At 32.7% G+C, this 20779-nt stretch overlaps 2 protein-coding genes across 6 annotated transcripts in view; one reads left to right on the top strand and one right to left on the bottom strand.

The window, feature by feature from the left end:
• Positions 1-20779, bottom strand: part of DOCK7 (dedicator of cytokinesis 7) — a 184372-nt gene that overhangs the window by 99275 nt on the left and 64318 nt on the right. The window lies entirely within an intron of this gene.
• On the top strand, positions 4653-13227 carry ANGPTL3 (angiopoietin like 3). The gene is made up of 7 exons (XM_043461124.1): positions 4653-5657; positions 6298-6408; positions 8718-8832; positions 9824-9937; positions 10404-10499; positions 12129-12392; positions 12739-13227. The coding sequence occupies exons 1-7, from the start codon at positions 5163-5165 to the stop codon at positions 12921-12923; spliced, it is 1380 nt and encodes a 459-aa protein (XP_043317059.1). The 5' UTR covers positions 4653-5162; the 3' UTR covers positions 12924-13227.

Genomic DNA, 20779 nt, shown 5'->3' with positions numbered 1-20779 from the left:
TATACTAGATACTGAAAATAAGGGAGATAAAAGGCAAAGTTCTTGACTTCAGAGAACTCATATCTGGAGGGAGAATCGAACAGGCAAATAATTATACTGCAGAATGATAAATGTTATGAACACTGAATGTCACTGGGGGCCCACAAGGGGACTTAAAAACTAAAGAATCTGCCCACAAATTTCAATGAGAAATTTGCAAGTAAGATAGACAGGCAAAACGCACAGAACAGCAAACCACATCACGCTTTTTCCTCCCACCCCTCAATTTCTGCATTAGGATTATTACCGTTTTAGCTTTGTGGATGTGGACATAACCAGTCCCTTTCCATCTTTCAAATTTTAGAAAGACTCACTTTCCCTCTCAAACATCATACCACTTTGTTATTCCATTCACAACTCAAATAATCTGCTTAAAATAACCCTAACTTATCTTGTTTATGTATTTTTTCTTGTTTATATATCTCCTTTACTTAAGGCCAGACTCCATGAGTGCAAGGACCTTAACTATCTGCTCTCTTCCCAATGCCTAGGATAGTTTCTCCTATGAATAAATCATTGACTGAATGAATGAATAGTACAGAACTCACATAAATATTTAGTTACTTAACTCTTCTGGAGTTTGGATTTTCAAGTGAAATGGGAATTAACTAAACACTAAGCTATGCTTAATTTCTAATATAAGCAATACAATTTTAAATTCAATTTGTCTCTGAAGGTGAAATGCACGCATTTAGACCAGATTCTTTTTCATTCTTTTGACTACTAACTCCGCTAATAAAGTTCCACATAAACCTAGTAAGTCTTTACCTGCATTTGTAATACTCCTTCAGAGGAATTTTAAGTTAGCAGAGAGAAGGTAGATCAATAAAAAGTGCTGAGTTGTTGAGATACCTGACTAGCCTTTTTTAAGGCTGATTTCATATTTCACCACTTTCTCAAAATAAATTCTAGATTAAATCCAAGTTTTAAATAATAAAAATAAAACTAACAGAAAAGCATTAAAGAGACCATATTTTATAGGTAAGTAAGACATTTCTGAGCATGAACCACAAAAAATCACAAAAGACAAATTTTAAAGCCTCTACAGAGCAGGGGATACCAAAAACACAAGCGGAAGACAAAGCACAAACTGGAAGAACACTGGTGTTACGTAGATGACAGAGAATTAATGTCCATCCTGTGTAAATAATTCCTAAAATCAGTCAGGAAGAGACAAACAAACATGGGAGAGGGAGACTTAGACAATACTCAGATAATTCACAAGAAGAGCAAGGCGGAGAGACAGCAAAATCAACTGGATATATTTGCCTACCAGGTTTATCAATATTTTTTGTCTTGCTCATTCAAAATATTGGTAAAAATTAATGAGAAAAAATAAACTCTCATATATTTTCAGTAGGGATACAAACTGGCACAATCCTTTTAGGATAATCTGCAAAGAGAAATCTACTTTGAAAGTTAACATCTATGAACTTATCATATGAAAATATTTATATACAAATATAAATATATTTTCTATGCATATTGTTTATAATCAGAAAATTACAAGCAACTTAAAGTATCATTAATAGGGAGATGATTAAATTAAGGCACATCTATATAATAAAAAGACTGTGCAGCCATTTAAAAAGATATGGTAAATACACAGGCACTCATATGAAAATAAATTTTAAAATGTTAAAAGTCTTAAATCAATGTACATATATGAAAAACATGAGCTATATATAACATACTCTCATTTGTGTTAAACAAAAATTACATTTAGCTAGTTATCCAAGGGAACTGGTATGATAGACCCCAAAATCTTAATAGTGAAGAGTGAGGATTTTTATTTTTTAAAGATTTTCAAATATCTGGGCTTCCACATTAAGTACTTTCAGTATAAAATTAAACATTTATTAATGCCAAGTTAATGGACATGGGAAAAAAAAAGCTAAGATAAATAAAATGATTCCTTCGAAGGTCACTCACCTTCTGGACCTGTGTTGTCCAATAATACAGTCTAGTGAGAATCAGGGCTTCCCTGGTGACGCAGACAGTAAAGAATTCTGCCTGTGTTGCAGGAGACCGGGTTTGATTCTGGAATCAGGAAGATCCCCTAGAGAAAGGAATGGCTACCCACTCCAGTATTCTTGCCTGGAGACTACAGAGTACTTTATGTGTACCTGTTCTAACTGACATATCCTGAAAGTATAAAATACATACTAGATTTGGAAGATAGTATGAAAAAAGAATATAAAATACCTAATTAATATTTTCATACTGGTATGTTAAAATGGTAATTTTTGATATATCAGAAAAATAAAACATATGTTAAAATTAATTTCACTCATCTCTTCAGTTTTTTACATACATAACGCACATTGTATTTCCATTGGCTGTTCTAGGCAAACAGAGGAAAAGGAAGCTAATGTATTACTTTTTCATTAGTTCATATAAATATTTCTATTTATAAATATTTTTCTCAGTTACTTTCAGTCTTTCTACCAAATAAATTAATTCAAAAACAAATGACCACAGTTAAAAAGGAAAAAATTACCATGGCTGATTCATGTCAATGTATGACAAAACCCACTGCAATGTTGTGAAGTAATTAGCCTCCAACTAATAAAAAAATTGAAAAAAAGGAAAAAATTAGTAGGGACATACTATATTCAAATTAATAGGGATACAAGATCCAAAATGCCTTGTGTTTTATTTGGAAGTCAAATCTCCATAAGATTGCACAACCTGGGAGAGGATAAAGGACTTTGCTTCACTTTTTAAACAAAGGTCTTAAATGTCCTAAAATTCCATGCAGCTAAGAAGTTTTCAGCATTAGTTCGTAGAAACTGGGAATCCTTAAATTAGGTCTTAATTTTGCTTAGTTTCTTATTTTCTTTGGCATAAAAGTTTTAAGTTTTTATAACGTTACTGGTATATCTGGTCAGAGTTCTGTTTAAACACATTACATTTCTCATGTTGACACTATTCCACAGCTTGTAATTAGACTATTTAAATTATATTCCATAACATGTCAAACTTACTTCTACCCAAAGACAATATTATAAACCAAGAATATGCAACCAGTGCCTCTAATCTCTCTTAGCATTACATGTGAGGCGTTACAGAATGTAACTTCAACAGAAAGTGTTAATATTCCAGCACATTAACTAAAATAAAAAGAAATTCCTACACACAGCCTTTCTTTGGTATTATTATCCAGTTACTTTCATGCACTGGAAGGGACTACTTTTCAAATTCATTACAAAGAACCTCCAATACTAAAAAGGAGTATCTATTACATGCAAATTTTTGTTTGAAAAACTCCCATGTTAAGACTTATCATTATCTTACTCATTCAATAAAAATTTATTGCTTCCCCAACATGTAAGGAATTTACTGAAGTGTTCTATGGAATATAAATTAAAAACAGATACCGATCTTACAGCTTTATAAGTAAACAGCTTATAGTACAATAGAGACAAGAAGCTGGCCCATCTCAATTGCCCCTCAACTAGAAGGTGGATGAAATATCAGGATCAATAGTTTCAAGCAAGAAAAGGAGACAGTTCAATTAAGAGAAGTTTCAAAACACGCCCTTCATGACCAATGATCACAACACTAACATATCCCTTTTAAAAGGGGGAGAAAACTCAAATTTTTTCACTAGTTCAACACACACTTCTATAATTTCATAACATGTACCCGGTGGTAAAGGTAAAATGAAAATGAAGAAGAAGGGAAAATGTTTTGCTTTTCTTTTTCACTACTGGAAGTATTTGTATACTTTTATTTACTTGCATTCTTTATTTCTCTTACAAACAGAAATACTTATATTGTTCTATATTGGACACTTAGAAAAAGTATACACAAACTAAACAAAAGAAATAATTCCTTGTACTTAACAAGGTTTAAGAGACCAAAGTAAGAAAACCTAGATTCTAGAAAAACTTCCCAACTTATGTCATCTTAACATAAGATTAGATAATATTTATCAATAAAATATTACTAATACATAAATGCACTGACTTACTAATTACAAAAGAATAGCTAGTACATAATACCACGTTGTATTTACTAAACACTAGGTATTGCTCTAAGTGCTTTAAAATATTAATTTTTAAACTTAATAAAGTAGATATCATCTTCAATTGATAGACAAGAAAAAAGAGGTACAGAAAAGCTAATTTCACAGAACTAAAGAACAGCAGAGTCAGGATTCCAATTCAGCTAGTCTCTCTCCAGAACCAAACTCTTAACCACTATAGATTACTACATCTACTGTACCATTCTATCCAAAAGTCCTTAATGCTAAATGATCAAAAGAAAGGTTTTATTAAATTTAGATCATGAATATTGTTCCCAAATTCACAAACTACAGAAAAATTTATAATGGGCAAACAGTTTCTTGACACTGGAACCACATAATCTATTGGTCTTCTAGTGGGTACAGGGGAAAGAGACTAGAACACAGAGATATAGAATATAACAGAGAAAAAGGATGAAATACCTTTTAAGATATGGGATTTTGTGATTATATACAAACACGGTTTAGATAGATCATCTGAAGCGACAAAAATATACAAACAAATAATTATAGTGACAAATAATAAGGAATAAATAATCATACGTTAGCTCATATAGAATAGCATAGGAATACAGCATTAACATCACCTGCAGATGTGGAGGAAGGCTTCACAGAGAACACATTTTTGGGGATCATCACTGTTTCAAAAAAAACTAAACTACAATTTGGGAAATGCACATTTGATTCATTATTTTTTCCTCAGCTTTAATGACGAATGTATCTGTCAAAAGAGTTTGATATTTACTTGTAAATCACTTTAAAAATCATGACAAATTAAAATGAGCTTTTAAAAATAGGTAGATCTCCTAACACTAAAAATGCAGTTTACAATACAGCAAAATTAAATACAATAACCATTTTAAATAATCAATTAAGGTTGTTGCTCATTTCTTTGATTTCATTTAGCATTGATCTAACTCAGTCTGGAAGGTTACATTCATACAAGTTTACACAGCTTAACGATTAACTACACTGACCTGCCAACCTTACTGTGTCTGTGGCAAATAGTGTTGTATAGAGTTCAGAAGTCTTGGTATGCTCCCAGGAAAAAAACAAATTCCAAATCGCTTGAAAGTGAATAATTAGGATAAAAATGTACACTATCAAGCTCTTTCTTTTTATTGCTCCTCTAGTTATTTCTTCCAGGACTGACCAAGATGATACATCACTTGATTCTATATCTCCAGAGCCAAAATCAAGATTTGCTATGTTAGATGATGTAAAAATTTTAGCCAATGGCCTACTTCAGTTAGGACATGGTCTTAAAGACTTTGTTCATAAGACTAAGGGCCAAATTAATGACATATTTCAAAAACTCAACATATTTGATCAGTCGTTTTATGACTTATCACTGCAAACCAATGAAATCAAAGAAGAAGAAAAGGAACTTAGAAGAGCAACATCCAAACTGCAAGTCAAAAATGAGGAAGTAAAGAACATGTCACTTGAACTCGACTCAAAACTTGAAAGTCTTCTTGAAGAGAAAATTCTACTGCAACAGAAAGTGAGATACCTGGAGGACCAATTAACCAATTTAATTAAAAATCAACCTCAAATTCAAGAACACCTGGAAGTAACTTCACTTAAAGTAAGTAGAAACTAAAGAGCATGATTATTCTTTCAATGTGGATCATTTCAAAAAAGTATTTTAAGACATGCTACTTGAAATACTTAGTTGAACTGCTGAAACACTATATTTTTCTCATTAAAAAAAAAAGCCTCCAGTAAATAAATTTTCTCACTATAATTTCAAGCTGGTTTTTGTTTCCATAACATTATTTATGAAAATAATTGAACTTTGCATTTCAGATGAAAATTACAAGTCAGTTAAGCAATGAAATTTAGAACACTAAACTATTACAATATTGCAAATTACTGGAGGCAAGTAAAAAGCTAAAGGAATATAACTTGTGTAACTATTTTATCTTTAAAATGTATAAAAGTAATACAGTAAATGGAAAACACTAAAATGCTGGGGGGGTTTTCCCATGTAATTGAAGTAGTTTCAAGTTCAGGAAATCAGATTTTAGAGATGGTACAGTTTAAATAAAAAACAGAAACAGAAGTATGTACTATGTGAAAGAAGCATGCAAGGGGAAAAGGTTTGCCAGTATTCATTTTTCTAATACACTATTATTTTAAAAAATTAGACAGTGTTATAGGAAATTAAAAAGTCTAGTTTAACAGGAAAGAAAGAAATCTCTAACCAACCTACAATCTATATCCAGACTTTGGTAGAACAGCAAGATAATAGCATTAAAGACCTTCTTCAGATTGTGGAAGAACAATACAGACAATTAAACCAACAGCAAAGTCAAATAAAAGAAATAGAAAATCAGGTAAGTCAATATCTTAATAGTATGTCCAATCTTTTACATAAAAATAAGGTTTATGAAAATATGGACCCTAAAATTATTTACAATAATTATAGCTGGATAATGAATAAAAGAATCACATCAGCATGACTGTTAAGTTTGCAGCCTCGGAAGCTAGTCAACTACCTGGGTTTGAATCCTGGTTCTAACACTTTTGTGTGACCTTGAATAAATTATTTAACCCCTCTCTCAGTTTCTTCAGGTACTCGAGGTAGACAGTGAGAGAACCTGTCTTATAGGATGGCTGTGAGGAAAAAGAAAGAACTCATGCAAAGTATATCCTCAATATAGCAGCCAAAGAGATTCATTTAAAATTTAAATTACACTATGTCTCTCTGTTTGAAACCCCACAACGGCTTCACATCTCACTCACAGTGGCCCAAAAAGACTCGGACGATTCTTCATCATCTCATCGACTTCATTTCCTCTACTATAGTCATACTAGCCTTTTTACTGCTACTCAAACACATCAAACAAGTTGCTATCTCAGGGCTTTTGCCTATGCTGCTCTCTGTCTGGAATGCTCTTCATCTTGGTATTGGCATGGCCCACTCCTATTCCCTTTAGGTCTTTCTCAAATACAAAATTCTCAAAGAATTCTTCCCAGATAATTTAATTAGAAATTACAATCCCCTACACCCATGCTTGAAACATGCTACCTCTTTCATTACTCTCTATTTTCTCTTAACACTTACCTTTATTTAATATAATATATATATTTAGTTATTTATTCTGTCTGTCCCTGAACTAGAATGTAAGATCCGTATGTACAGAAGTTTCTGTCCATTTTTTTTAAATTGCTATAGACCCCAAAATATAGAACACTGTCTGATACATAGTAAACACTTAATAAATACATGCTGAGTTAATAAAGGTAATGTCACATTTAGTACAAACAAGTCAATAAAAACTTGCTGTGATTAATATTATTATAATTATTAGAAGCTACATGCCTAATAATTAAAGTTTAATACCCAACAGTATAATTTAATCTACAATATAAATAACTGGCTAGGTGAGGAAGGGAGATACCTGTTTGGAAGAAAGCCATGCCAAAATCTAAGCATTCCAAATATAGTAACATAGTTCAAAAATATTAATTAGTAATAATACTATTAAACAGCCATTCAGGAATTTAAAAAATAATACAGACTTGAAGAAACTGGTTAAAAAAATAGATGCCAAGGACTATAAAACAAATATTATAATTTCCACTAAACACGCACATAATGTTTTAGTAATTTTATGACTCATAATTTTAGTAAGTTACTTTTGCTATTTTATCAATCATTATTTAGTAGGGTATTTTTGCTAATTGTCCAAAAAGGGGTTTTTTCCAGCTAGTTTTAATTTCCATAATTTCCTTCTCACTGTATGTTATTTTTCTCTTTTTTCCTACATATTTTACTATGAGTAAATGAACTTACTTACAAAAGCAAAATGTCGCTATTATAAAATGGTATACATCTTGTCTAGTAATAAAATGTATGAAGACTTTAAAACAATAAATTTCTATGTTGGAAGAAGCCTTAGATCATCTGACACAACTTACTCAAATTTAAATTTACAAACCAAACTCTAAAGTTAAGTTACTCTAAGATCACAGTCACTTAGTAGAAAAGACTAATATACAATAAGTGAACTTTACAAGAGAGCCTAATGAATTATATCCTAAGAAATGCCATTTATGCTGACATCAAAAAACTAACACTATTAACACAAGATATTATATATTCTGCTTTTCTCAAGTCATCAATAACACAAACTATCAGTCAATAGATTGCAAATCCAGCACAACAGACAATGAAATATTGATGAAAAGCAAACAAATAAACCAGTCAATTTGCTACCTCTACAAATACATTTACATGTCAAAAACTATCAAGAAAGCAACCTTGTTCAAATTATTATTATTATGTCTTAAGACCTACAACTGAGAATTATGAAATTTGAAATCTGCCTCTGTCACTGAATAGAATATATATTACTTTCATATAAATAAATAGAACATATTAAAACACTTTAAGCAAAGTCTCTATCTTTGGTCTGGCTGTTTTTTGATCAATTTCTGTTTTTTGCCTTGGTATCTTTCTCTATTTTTTGAACTCATTAAATAATGTGCCTGATTAAATACTTTGAGAACAGGAAGTCTGTATAATATGTATAGCATTATTGATCCCTCTTACCATTGAAAACAATAACATATTATGAACTCAGATTTCCCCTAATTAAATATTCAAATTTTTAAAAGTAGATTTGTATTCTTTTATCAGTTGAGAAGAACTGGTATTAAAGAACCCACAGAAAATTCTCTTTCTTCTAAACCAAGAGCACCAAGAACTACTCCCTCTTTTCACTTGAATGAAACAAAAACTGTAGAACATGACGGTAAGATAATTTGCTGGGTTTCTGTCTTGAAGCTATTATCATCAAATTTTTCTTCTATCTTTGACATTTCCATCAAAAATCCCTATTCTCAGGGCCTGTTCTAGACTAAAAGAGAGTAAAGAGATAAATTCAACAAATATGTGTTAACCTAAATCGGATCTTAGTGATTTTTTTAAACCCACTAAAACATTCTTAATTAAGACAATCAGAGAAATATGAACATAGACTTGCTATTAGGTAATAATCATTAATTTTCTTAGATGGAATAATGGTATTACAGTTATGTAAGAGAATAATCTCATGTTTAAGAGAGTTTAAGAGATGCATGCCAAAGTATCTAAGGGATTAAGGGTCATGATGTTTGCAAATGATGTTCAAATAGCACAGTAAAATTCATATTTGTACATATTTGTTTATAAAGCAATAAGGTAAAATGTTAACAGTTATTGAATATGCACGGAAAGATTATGGCATTCTCTTCAAGGTTTCTACTTTCCATACAAAAAGCAAAAAGATGGGGAGACAAAGTCTCCATTCTCAACCCATCTTCAACAAAATGATATATTTTCAAAACGCATTTATTTTTAATGTAATACATAGAGAAAAAAAGATCTTTGTTACTTTCTTCTATATATGTTCACTCTTTCCACATTAATCTGTTGACAACCTAGTACGCGTGAAGCACTATACTAACATCTCATAGATGGAATTTTATTATGTTTTTCCTAGGTCTAGGGGAAACGGCACATAAAATTCTCATTTTGTCACTTTCTCAAAAAGAAATCAGTTTGGTAATAACTATCTGATATTCTTCGTATAACATGCCATCTAATAAAAATGTTTTAGCATAAAATAGCTTTTCAATAACATATTACTAAAAAAGACTAAAGACGACAGTCACAATTTCATAGAATTTCAACTAAAATCTCAAGCTCTAAAGATATCATTCTTTATTAATGCATCTTATGTAATAACATTTTGTTGATTCTAGACGTTCCTGCTGATTGTACCATCATTTATAACCAAGGCAAACATACAAGTGGCATCTACTCCATTAGACCCAGCAACTCTCAAGTTTTTAATGTCTACTGTGATGTTAAATCAGGTAAAACCAGTCTAAGAAAAATAGACAATAGTAAGTAAGCTAAGGTTACACACTACCTATTTGTAAGACTAATTCTTTTATTTTTGTCCTGAATACACATAAAATAAAATATATATAACACAGGTAGTTATATATATCTGTAGATCTAGATCTACAGATCTGAATATCTGTATCTAGTACATTTATTTGTCTTATTCATAGATTTACTTACACATTCATTCAATGTTCTCCATCTTTTTTTCTAAAAAATAATCTAAAATGACTGCTGTCAATAAGTTTAGTAAGACAAATTAATTGGTTGCCCTTCATTTAACTCCTTGGGCCCACAATAAATAATAAAATATTACCATAACAATGTTAATAACTACCTTATACAGCCACCAATTAAAACCAAACAAAAAAACAGTATCTTGTTACAACTATCAGCATCAGTCTACTGAAAATACAATTTGTTCATTATATTCAGGTAGTTCATGGACATTAATTCAACATCGAAGAGATGGATCACAAAACTTCAATGAAACCTGGGAAAACTACAAGTATGGTTTTGGGAGGCTTGATGGTAAGATGACTTCATGCATTCGTTCACTTGTTAACTAAAACGTATTTATTAAAAATCTATTAATAAAGCCCATTGTGGATCTGGCATTAGAAATACAATGAATGAGGAACAGTCCCAGCCTTCTTAGAAATTATTAGCGAATAGTTACACATTTGTAAGTACTGAACTTATTACAATCGTCTTTTTTTGAATTATACTTTCCATAATTACATGTCTGTTCTATGTATATACTTATCACAATTTAATTGGATGGCTTCTGATTATCATAATTATGATTTTAAAAGATAATTCTGATTTCAAAGTACTATATGTTTCAAATAAGTATTAAATGCTATGAATAAGCTACAAAGAAAACCATCCTTATCAGTGGTCACTCCGCTTTCTTATTAATGTTTTAGATATCAACTATGTGGCAGTTGTAAGGTATAAAGAAGCTGTCAACTGTCAGATCTAAACAAAATGTTTAATTTCAATTATTTAAATATTATAAATGTATATTATACAATGTGTGGTTTAAAATAAATTTAGGTAATTCAATGCAAATTATTATATTTTGATCACAAAATAAATAAGGTAAAAAATAAAACAAGCTAAATAAAAATAAGATAGAGGTTTAAAATCCAAAAAGCACTTATAAAAATCCATGAGTTATGCCATGCCCTCGTTCATAAAATAGGTAACATCCATTATTATAGCAAGTTTTTAAATATTCAGGAGTATTTGACTACTTAAACAGTTTTAAATTCAAACTACCAATTAAATCCCAAACTAAAAGGTATAATCAGTGATATGCTTTGTAGGCTCAAGTCTTCTCCTAAGAGTGACAGTCCAGAAACTAATTTATTTCTTCAAGGAAGTAAGCCACTTGTAGTCTGCAATTCTTAAAATTAAATACACTGATTCAACAGCAGGAAAGAAATTCTGACTTTTTTCCCTTAAATGCTTTAATAAAAGGGATAATTAAAGAGACTAATTGTGATAATTAAAGAGAACTGTTTGTATTTATATTATGTTTTTCATTCCAAATAAAAATTTTTAAACTACAGCAAAAAGTTATTAAGAATAATGCTTTTTATTTAAATTTTTTTTTATTTCCTTCCTTTTCTACAAAGAAAACATATATACCAAGAAAATATCAAAGGCCAAGACTATATGATAGGAAAATAACATTATTATCCAAGTCTCAAGAAATACTTAACAAATCTCTTCATAGTATATGGGTATTAAAAAAAAAAAAAAACAGCTGATTATAAAGCCAGTATACCTAAGGACCCAGAAGTTAGATAACATTTTACCAATGACCAGCCCTATTACAATATTACAATAGTTTAATAGGTTTCACCTGTGAAATAAGCCTGATAATATGCAGTTTAGAAAGGATAATCAGACTCTAGTTAGGCCCATTAATATTTTCACAGTTGTTGTAAATATAAAGATCTCCAATAAAACTGTTTTTAAAACAAATATTTTAAGAAACTCTAAAATAACCAAAGGATTCAAGATGAAAACAGTTAAGCTACTTACAGGAAGAAAAAACAAAAAACCTCTCCAAATAAATGGTCTCATTTACAATTAACAATCCACATCTACAATTAACAATCCACAGATTTCTACAACTTCTTTTTTCAGGAGAATTTTGGCTGGGTTTAGAAAAGATATACTCCATAGTAAAGCAATCTAACTATATCCTACGAATTGAGCTAGAAGACTGGAAAGACAAGTATTATACTGAATATTCTTTTCACTTGGGAGATCATGAAACCAACTATACACTACATCTAGCTGAGATTTCTGGCAATGGCCCCAAGGCATTTCCGGAACACAAAGACTTGATGTTTTCCACTTGGGATCACAAAGCAAAAGGACACTTCAACTGTCCAGAAAGTAATTCAGGTATCCTCTTCCTAATATCAAAACTTTATTTTCATATCTTCAAAATATCTTTCCAGAGTAATAGCTAGTATCTTCAATGTCAACTCTTTAAAATATGACTCCAAAATAAACATTTTCTCTATACGTAAATGTCTCGTAACAAACGTGGTAATTTGATTCTAGTTCAATTATGTATTTTACCTCTAACCTTTCTCAGATATTTTATTTTTGATCAGAGGTATGAGACATATAAATCATTTAAAAGTGGAAAATACGCATATAACTGAGATGTACTCACCGGGTAAATATAATAACAGGAACTGTATATGAGTCTGTATCTATTAAACTGTGTATCTATCCTTTTTAGGAGGCTGGTGGTGCCATGATGTATGTGGGGAAAACAACCTAAATGGTAAATACAACAAGCCAAAAGCAAAAGCTAAGCCAGAGAGGAGAGGAGGAATATGCTGGAAGTCTCAAGATGGAAGGCTGTACTCCATCAAAGCAACCAAAATGCTGATACATCCATCAGATTCAGAAAACTCTGAATGAACTGAGGCAAATTTAAAAGCCAATAAATTAAACCTTAAACTCATCCCATATTACAATGGTTTAGAAATCCAGTATTAAACCCCTAATGGAAGGCTTAGAAATAAATTCTTTATATTAAAGCCACTACCAACTTAATATTAAACATATCATCACATCACTTCAAAGAACACCATTTACCTTTCTCAATCAAAATTTTATGACAATCATTTATTCATGTATTTTGTGATGTGTGAATCAAATTTTAGAAGGTCACGATCTAAATTTTAACCAATGGATGAAATTTCAAATAACCGTCCTAAATAAACAACATAAAAAAAATTTTTAAGTTTAAAGTCATCATGTTAGCTAACTGCACAACGTCCTCAGTTAAAAAAATACTATTCTTGCTAAAATTCTAAACTTGAATAAATATAAAAATTAATAACTATATAATTCTTAAATGATGTAATATTCATTTCAAAACTAAGTTGAGAGTACATGTAAAAATCGGTAACATGGATTTTAAAATTGATACTAATTTTGCAACAAAATAATTTGGAGTAAATGTTTGGTATGCTTTATTTATGAGGCCAAATGAAGCAGGATGAAATACTGTATTGAAATAGGCTCACACTGTTAAATATAGCAGATCATAACTGCTAAGTCATACTGACTTTAAATATCAAGTATCATTGTACCTTATTTGTTAACTTGTCTGGATTCTACACATATTTTAACTCCTGAAAGTGAAAGTCGCTCAGTCATGTCCCACTCTTTGCCACCCCATGGACTACACAGTCCATGCAATTCTCCAGGCCAGAATTCTACAGAGGGTAGCCGTTCCCTTCTCCAAGGGATCTTCCCAACCCAGGGATGGAACCCAGGCCTCCCTCATTGCAGGTGGGTTCTTTACCAGCTGAGCCACCAGGAAAGCCTAAGGATACTGGAGTGGGTAGCCTATCCCTTCTCCAGCAGATCTTCCTGACTCAGAAATCGAACCAGGGTCTCCCACATGGCATTTTGTCTGGACTCTCTATACATATTTTAACTCCTAATGTTGTGAAAAACAAATAATTTTAAGGTGATCTTGTCAAAATACAGTATGAAAGAATGTGTTTGTGGCATCAAATTAAAGTTTAATAATTTATTTCTCTTGGACACAGTATGAGTCTAATACTAATTTGGAGGTTTTCAAAGAGAATTAAGAATCATAAAAAGTTACTGAAAGATTAAATAAACACTCTGAGGAATGTTAACATTTCCAAATTTATTAAAGACTCAGTCCTCTAAATTACAGACATTTACATTTACATTCTTGTAGTTTTTTATTGACGTCTAATAGGAGTATGATTATGCTATCTCTAAATAATTTAAATTCTAAATACTCAAGGATTATTAGAGGATATTCTGACCATAATATCATTTGTATTTATTTTTTTAAGTTTCTAAAGAAACCATCAAAGAGAAATAAAATCTTGAATTAAACTCAATATTTAAAGACTAATTTTTTTAAAAAAAAGAAAAAAGGATAGTCCCGAAGTTATGTCATCATTGTCACTCAGTCACCCAGTCATGTCCAACTCTTTGCAACCCCATGGACTGCAACATGCCAGTGTTTCCTGTCCTTCACCATCTCCCAGGGCTTGCTCAATGTCATGTCCATTGAGTCAGCGATGCCATCCAACCATCTCACCCTCTGTCGTCCCCTTTTCCTCCTGTCTTCAATCTTTCCCATCATCAGGGTCTTTTCTAATGAGTGGGCTCTTCCCAATAGGTGGCAAAAGGATTGAAGCTTCAGCATCAGCATTAGTCCTTCCAATGAATATTCAGGACTGATTTCCTTTAGGATGGGCTGGTTTGATTTTCTTGCTGTCCAAGGGACTCTCAAGAGTCTTCTCCAACACTGTGGTGGTTCAAAAGCATCAATTCTTTGGCATTCAGTCTTCTTTATGGTCCAACTCTCACATGCATACATGACTACTGGAAAAACCATAACTTTGACAGGACAGACCTTTGTTGACAAAGTAATGTCCCTGCTTTTTAATATGCTGTCTAGATCGGTCATAGCTTTTCTTCAAAGGAGCAAGGGTCTTTCAATTTCATGGCTGCAATCACCATCTGCAGTGATTTTGGAGCCCAAGAAAATAGTCTTTCACTGTTTCCATTGTTTCCCCATCTATTTGCCATAAAGTGATGAGACTGGCTGCCATGATCTGCATTTTTTGAATGCTGAGTTTTAATCCAGCCTTTTCACTCTCCTCTTTCACTTTCATCAAGAGGCTCTTCAGTTCCTCTTCACTTTCTTCCATAAGGATGGTATCATCTGCATATCTGAGGTTATTGATATTTTCTCCCAGCAATCTTGAGTCTAGTTTGTGCTTCATCCAGGCCGGCATTTTGCATGATGTACTCTCCATATAAGTTAAATAAGCAGGGTGACAATATACAGCCTTGACGTACTCCTTTCCCCATTCTGAACCAGTCTATTGTTCCATGTCTGGCTCTAACTGTTGCTTCTTGACTTACATAAGGTTTCTCAGGAGGCAGGTAAGATGATCTGATATTCTCATCTCTTTAAAAATTTTCCACAGTTGTTGTGTCCAAGTTATGTAGTGACTCACACTAATCAATAAATATTCACCATTATGTATTTTAAATTGTTCAATATATATTTTTAGCATATGACACATTCCAATATTTATGATCTATGTGGAGCCTACACAAATATTTTGTTCCAAAAAATACAAAAAGGCAGGAATTAGTTTTCATTTTCAGAACCACATTCAAGCTGTCAAAATTGACCTTTGAAAGCAAGAGTGCCAAAATGGCATTTTTCCCCCAAAAAGTAGGAAGCTTTCAAATGCAAAATAATGTTATTTAATATAACATTTTTTTCTCTGTTTTCCAGTTTTTAAAAATTCTCACACAATGTGCTGCATTTTGTTTCTTTCAGGAATACTGAGTTTTTTCCTGCATATAAATATAAAGCTCAGATTGAGAGAGAATTCTGTTAGAGAAAGGATTTTTTTCTTTATGCTTCACAAAATTATGTCCTCGGGCCTCACTAAGTTGCCAAAAGGGTTCTAATTGCACCACTAACACAACTGTCGAATCCAGTGACCTCTCAGTCCACATTCCCTTTGATTTCTTTACTATTTACTAATAACAATATTCTCCTCTCAAAGTTGACCTTCAGTTAGTTTGCTTCCACAGTACTACTACTCTCCATGTCTGCCTTTGTTTCTGGCTGAGCCAGCGCAGCATGCAGATTCTGCACTTCCTCTGCAGTGGAAATGCGGAGTCTTAACCACTGGACTGCCAGGAAAGTCCGAGTCCATCTTTAATGCCCGACGTCTTCCTAGTATTTAGCACTGTGGACCCATGTACAATATTCAAACATCTCTTCTATTCGGACCTCAGAAATTCTATCTTCTCTTATGGATTCATTTATTTTCCATGAATAAATTTCCCAAATCTACGTCTCTCTCTCTCTCCAGTTCCCCTTCTTCCCCTTCTTCCACTGCCACCTGCCATTTCTCCTTTTGATATCCTATAGCCTCTTCAAACTCAACTTATTAAATAACAACTCCATCAAAACCTTACTGCCTTTGCTGCTCCTCCCTTTTACTTCTTCACATTCTCCTCATTTCTTTATATACCTTAATGGCACTACCATACTTCCAGAGGATTCACAGGACTGCCAAAGGGTACTAAGAACCCCAATTCTAAAGGGAGATCTATCATCATATGATAACCTAGTTTAAGAAAAACTAATTACATGGCTCTCATGTCACAGTATAAGTGGTACAGTCTTCCTGTGCTACCTTGAAGTACATATAGGACCTTGCCAAGCAGAAAGGTTTAGGGAGGCATTCTAGATAAATGAAATGGCATTAGCAAAGTATACAGCAGGGTTTTGAAATAAATAATTTTGATTAGAGCCGAGGGTTTGTGTTGGGCAGGAAATGGTTAAACAAGTCTTTTGGGGTCAGGTTTTGGAAACCCTGAATACCTGGAAGAGATCTGGATCTTGCTTTGTAGGCTTATGCGCCTATAATTGGGGTACACATTCTCATGAAGGCACAGCTAAATGACAAATGCAAGTCCATGGGATTAACATGGCACATCTCCCAGGAATATCACTTTTTTGTTTTAGGGAGGAAATAACTATTTTTATATGAAGTGGATTTATGAAGTAGAAAACAGAATTCATGTGCACTTTTAAGGTAAGATTCTTAGATTTAAGATAAAATCCTAATAAGATTCTAATATCTTTCTCTTTCTCCCTTGCCTTTTGCTTCTCTTCATTCCTCAGCTATTTGTAAAGCCTCCTCAGACAACCTTTTTTTGTTGTCTTTGCATTTTTGCATTTCTTTTTCTTTGGGATGGTTTTGGTCACTGCCTCCTATGACGCTTCTGAATTCAGTGCAGGAGAAGACTCTTGAAGATTCCCTTGGACTACAAGATCAAACCAGTCAATCCTAAAGGAAATCAACCCTGAATATTCATTGGAAGGACTGATGCTGAAGATGAAGCTCCAATACTTTGGCCACCTAATGCAAGGAGACACCTCATTTGGAAAAGACCCTGATGCTGGGAAAGACTGAAGGCAAAAGGAGAAGGGGACAGCAGAGAATGAGGTGGTTAGACAGTATCACCAACTCAGTAGGCATGAATCTGAGCAAACTCTAGGAGATACTGAAGGACAGGGAAGCTTGGCATGCTGCAGTCCATGGAGTCACATAGAGTCAGACATGACTAAGCAACTGAACCACAACAAAGCAGATAATCTCACTTCTTCCACAAATATCCTAGTAAATGGAGGCCTTTACTCTGAAATCTTGCAGCATCACTGTCTGGACCCCTTCAACTGGCACTTAGCAATTAAAGACAGAAAAATAAATCCAGCGAATTATAAAATTAAAATAGTGAAAAACCATAGCAAAAATCCCAAGAGCACCAAAGATAGCTTATTGCTTTTAGTGAATTACTACAAAATCTCTATACCAAGAGGTTACACTGAACTAGTATAAATTTTACTGAGAGCAAGTATTCTTATAGTATATAGTATACTATAGTATACTGTAGTTTACTATTATATCTGTATATACTGTAGTATAATCTGTAGTATAATCTATTTACACACTGTGTATACTGTAGTATAATCTATTTACACACTGTCAATCTAGTATCAGCATGTTTTCATGCTTGTACTTTTTCTTCCTAATAGCATAACTCTTGGTAATCGATTAACTTATTCATTAATCAAAAATGCATTCATGAATCAGTATTTATTGTGTATCTAATTACTTCCTTATAAAGTCTGTTCCAAATATATTGTTACCTATTCCACATTTTGTTATAGAATAATCAGATGTCTTTTTTTCCCCATAAGAACCACAAGCATTGTACTTATGCATTTACTAAGTGATCATCCAACGCAGTTCTGAAAATGGAAAAGAAAGTAACCAAATGTTGGTCCTTTTATCAAAGTCCAAAGTGTTTTCATGGCAAATCAAACAGGGCAAAATTACTCAACTGGTGTGAAATGTGCAGTTCAAGGTCATGAAAATAAGATTAACAATCTCCCTAGTAAGCCTTTATAAAATGAGGTTTCAATGACATTTTAAAAAATATAAAATCAAGGATTCCATCGCAAACATAAAACTATTTTTCTAAATTCGTATGTGTAATCCCAAGGACAATCATACGTCTAACAACATGATTACATTTATTTGACAAAGCAGTAACCTACAACCTTAAAGATTTAAGGCTCTGTTTATCTTTAAATAAGCAACTAAGCCTGACACTAATGACTAACTTTTATCAAGCATTTAATATGTGCCAGGTACTTTCCAACACCTTAATCCAGGGAGATACTGAAGGCTCTCAGTATAATGAGTAAACCAAGAACAAAAAATACATCGGAAATAAGAACTCCATTGCAAAATAAATGCAAACAGAATTTCTAGGAAAATGGTGAACAGGCTCCAAGACAACAATTGTACAGTAAGCCAAGTGAGCCTTGAAAACTTCCCCTGTTATACTAACTTATAATTTAGTTGCAAAGGGACTAAGGAAGGTACAAGAGAGGAAATAATCTGATGGATTTTACTGTATTGCAAGAAGCTTTACAGAGATGACAAGTATTTTTTTTCAAGGTTTATGCAAGTATATGTATTTTTTTAAGGAATAGGATATCAGAGTTAAATCTTCACCATCTATAGCAATCAGTAGATATTTTAAATTGAAAAAGAATCAAGAAACAGCAGCATGAACATGTTATTTAAAAACAAGGAATAAAACAACAAAAGAAGGAGCAAAAACTAATAGACCATAGTGACTGACAATAAAGATTAGACATCAAGGTAGGGAAAGGATGGTTGGAACAAGATGAAGGACCTCTGCTTTTAATTTTAAACCTTATGGCACAAACTGAACTCTAAGTATACTCATATAATTTGTTTAAAATCTATATATGTAAATAAATTTTAAAAGATAAACAGAAAAATGAAAAGACCCTTCAAAGTCCCCAATTTTCATTTTACCTGTCTCTGAAACAATCCAAGTAGAAGAAAGATAGATACACACAAGTTAGGAATGTTCTGCATGAGTCATATACTAGATAAGAGACAGGGTTGATAACACCTAAGTTGTTCAATACCAACCATGGCTCACTTTTTTATTCCCTGTTCTTTTAAGTTGCCATATGTATATATACACATATATCTATATAGATAAAATAAAATATATATAAAATTTATAGGCTGGATGAAGCACAAGCTGGAATCACAATTGCCAGGAGAAATATCAATAACCTCAGATATGCAGATGACACCACCCTTTTGGCAGAAACTGAAGAAGAACTAAAGAGCCTCTTGATGAAAGTAAAAGAGAGGAGTGAAAAATCTGACTTAAAACTCAACATTGAGAAATCTAAAATCATGGCATCTGGTCCCATCACTTCATGGGAAATAGATGGGGAAACAGTGGAAACAATGACAGACTTTATTTTTGGGGGTTCCAAAATCACTGCAGATGGTGACTGCAGCCATGAAATTAAAAGACGTTTGCTCCTTGGAAGAAAAGTTATGACCAATCTAGACAGCATATTAAAAAACAGAGACATTACTTTGCCAACAAAGGTCCATTTAGTCAAAGCTATGGTTTTTACAGTAGTCGTGTATGGATATAAGAGTTGGCCTATAAAGAAGGCTAAGTGCTAAAGAATTCATGCTTTTGAACTGTGGTGCTGGAGAAGAATCTTGAGAGTCCCTTGGACTGCGAGGAGATACAACCAGTCCATCCTAAAGGAAATCAGTCCTGAATATTCACTGGAAGGACTGATGCTGAAGCTGAAACTTCAATCCTTTGGCCACCTGATGCAAAGAACTGACTCATTTGAAAAGACCCTGATGCTGAGAAAGATTGAAGGCAGGAGGAGAAGGGGATGACAGAGGATGAGATGGCTGGATGGCATCACCAACTCAATGGACATGAGTTTGAGTAAACTCCAGGAGTTGGCAATGGACAGGGAGGCCTGGTGTGCTGCAGTCCATGGGGTGGCAAAGAGTCAGACACGACTGAGCAACTGAACTGAACTGAACTGAAAACTTATAGGAAAATATTTGTACCACCTGTTTCTTTTTTTTTTTAACCTTTTTTTTTTTTTTTATTTTACACATGTTTCTTTTAAAAGCAGTATATATTTCATTTACCCTATATTCCAGGAGTTTTACTCACATTAAGTGCCAATCACATGCAATGGTTTGTGCTCTATACACTCACAAAAGAAGACAGGTATCATCCCATATTTGATTAATAAAACTGAGTGCCAATAAACTAAGTCATCTGTTCTAAGCAACTAAACAGTAAAC

The sequence above is a fragment of the Cervus canadensis genome, chromosome 2 (assembly GCF_019320065.1).
Source record: "Cervus canadensis isolate Bull #8, Minnesota chromosome 2, ASM1932006v1, whole genome shotgun sequence".
Lineage (NCBI taxonomy): Eukaryota > Metazoa > Chordata > Mammalia > Artiodactyla > Cervidae > Cervus > Cervus canadensis.
The sequence above is the reverse complement of the archived record's forward strand: the minus strand, read 5'-3'. Positions and strand labels throughout refer to the sequence as shown.

What these genes read in the sequence shown, in the direction of transcription:
- ANGPTL3 (XM_043461124.1), top strand. Translation starts at nt 5,163, where the DNA reads ATGTACACTATCAAGCTCTTTCTTTTTATTGCTCCTCTAGTTATTTCT. An exon ending in CTACTGTGATGTTAAATCAG is followed by an intron (nt 9,938 to 10,403) that starts GTAAAACCAGTC and finishes CATTATATTCAG; the next exon opens with GTAGTTCATGGACATTAATT. An exon ending in TGGTTTTGGGAGGCTTGATG is followed by an intron (nt 10,500 to 12,128) that starts GTAAGATGACTT and finishes TTCTTTTTTCAG; the next exon opens with GAGAATTTTGGCTGGGTTTA.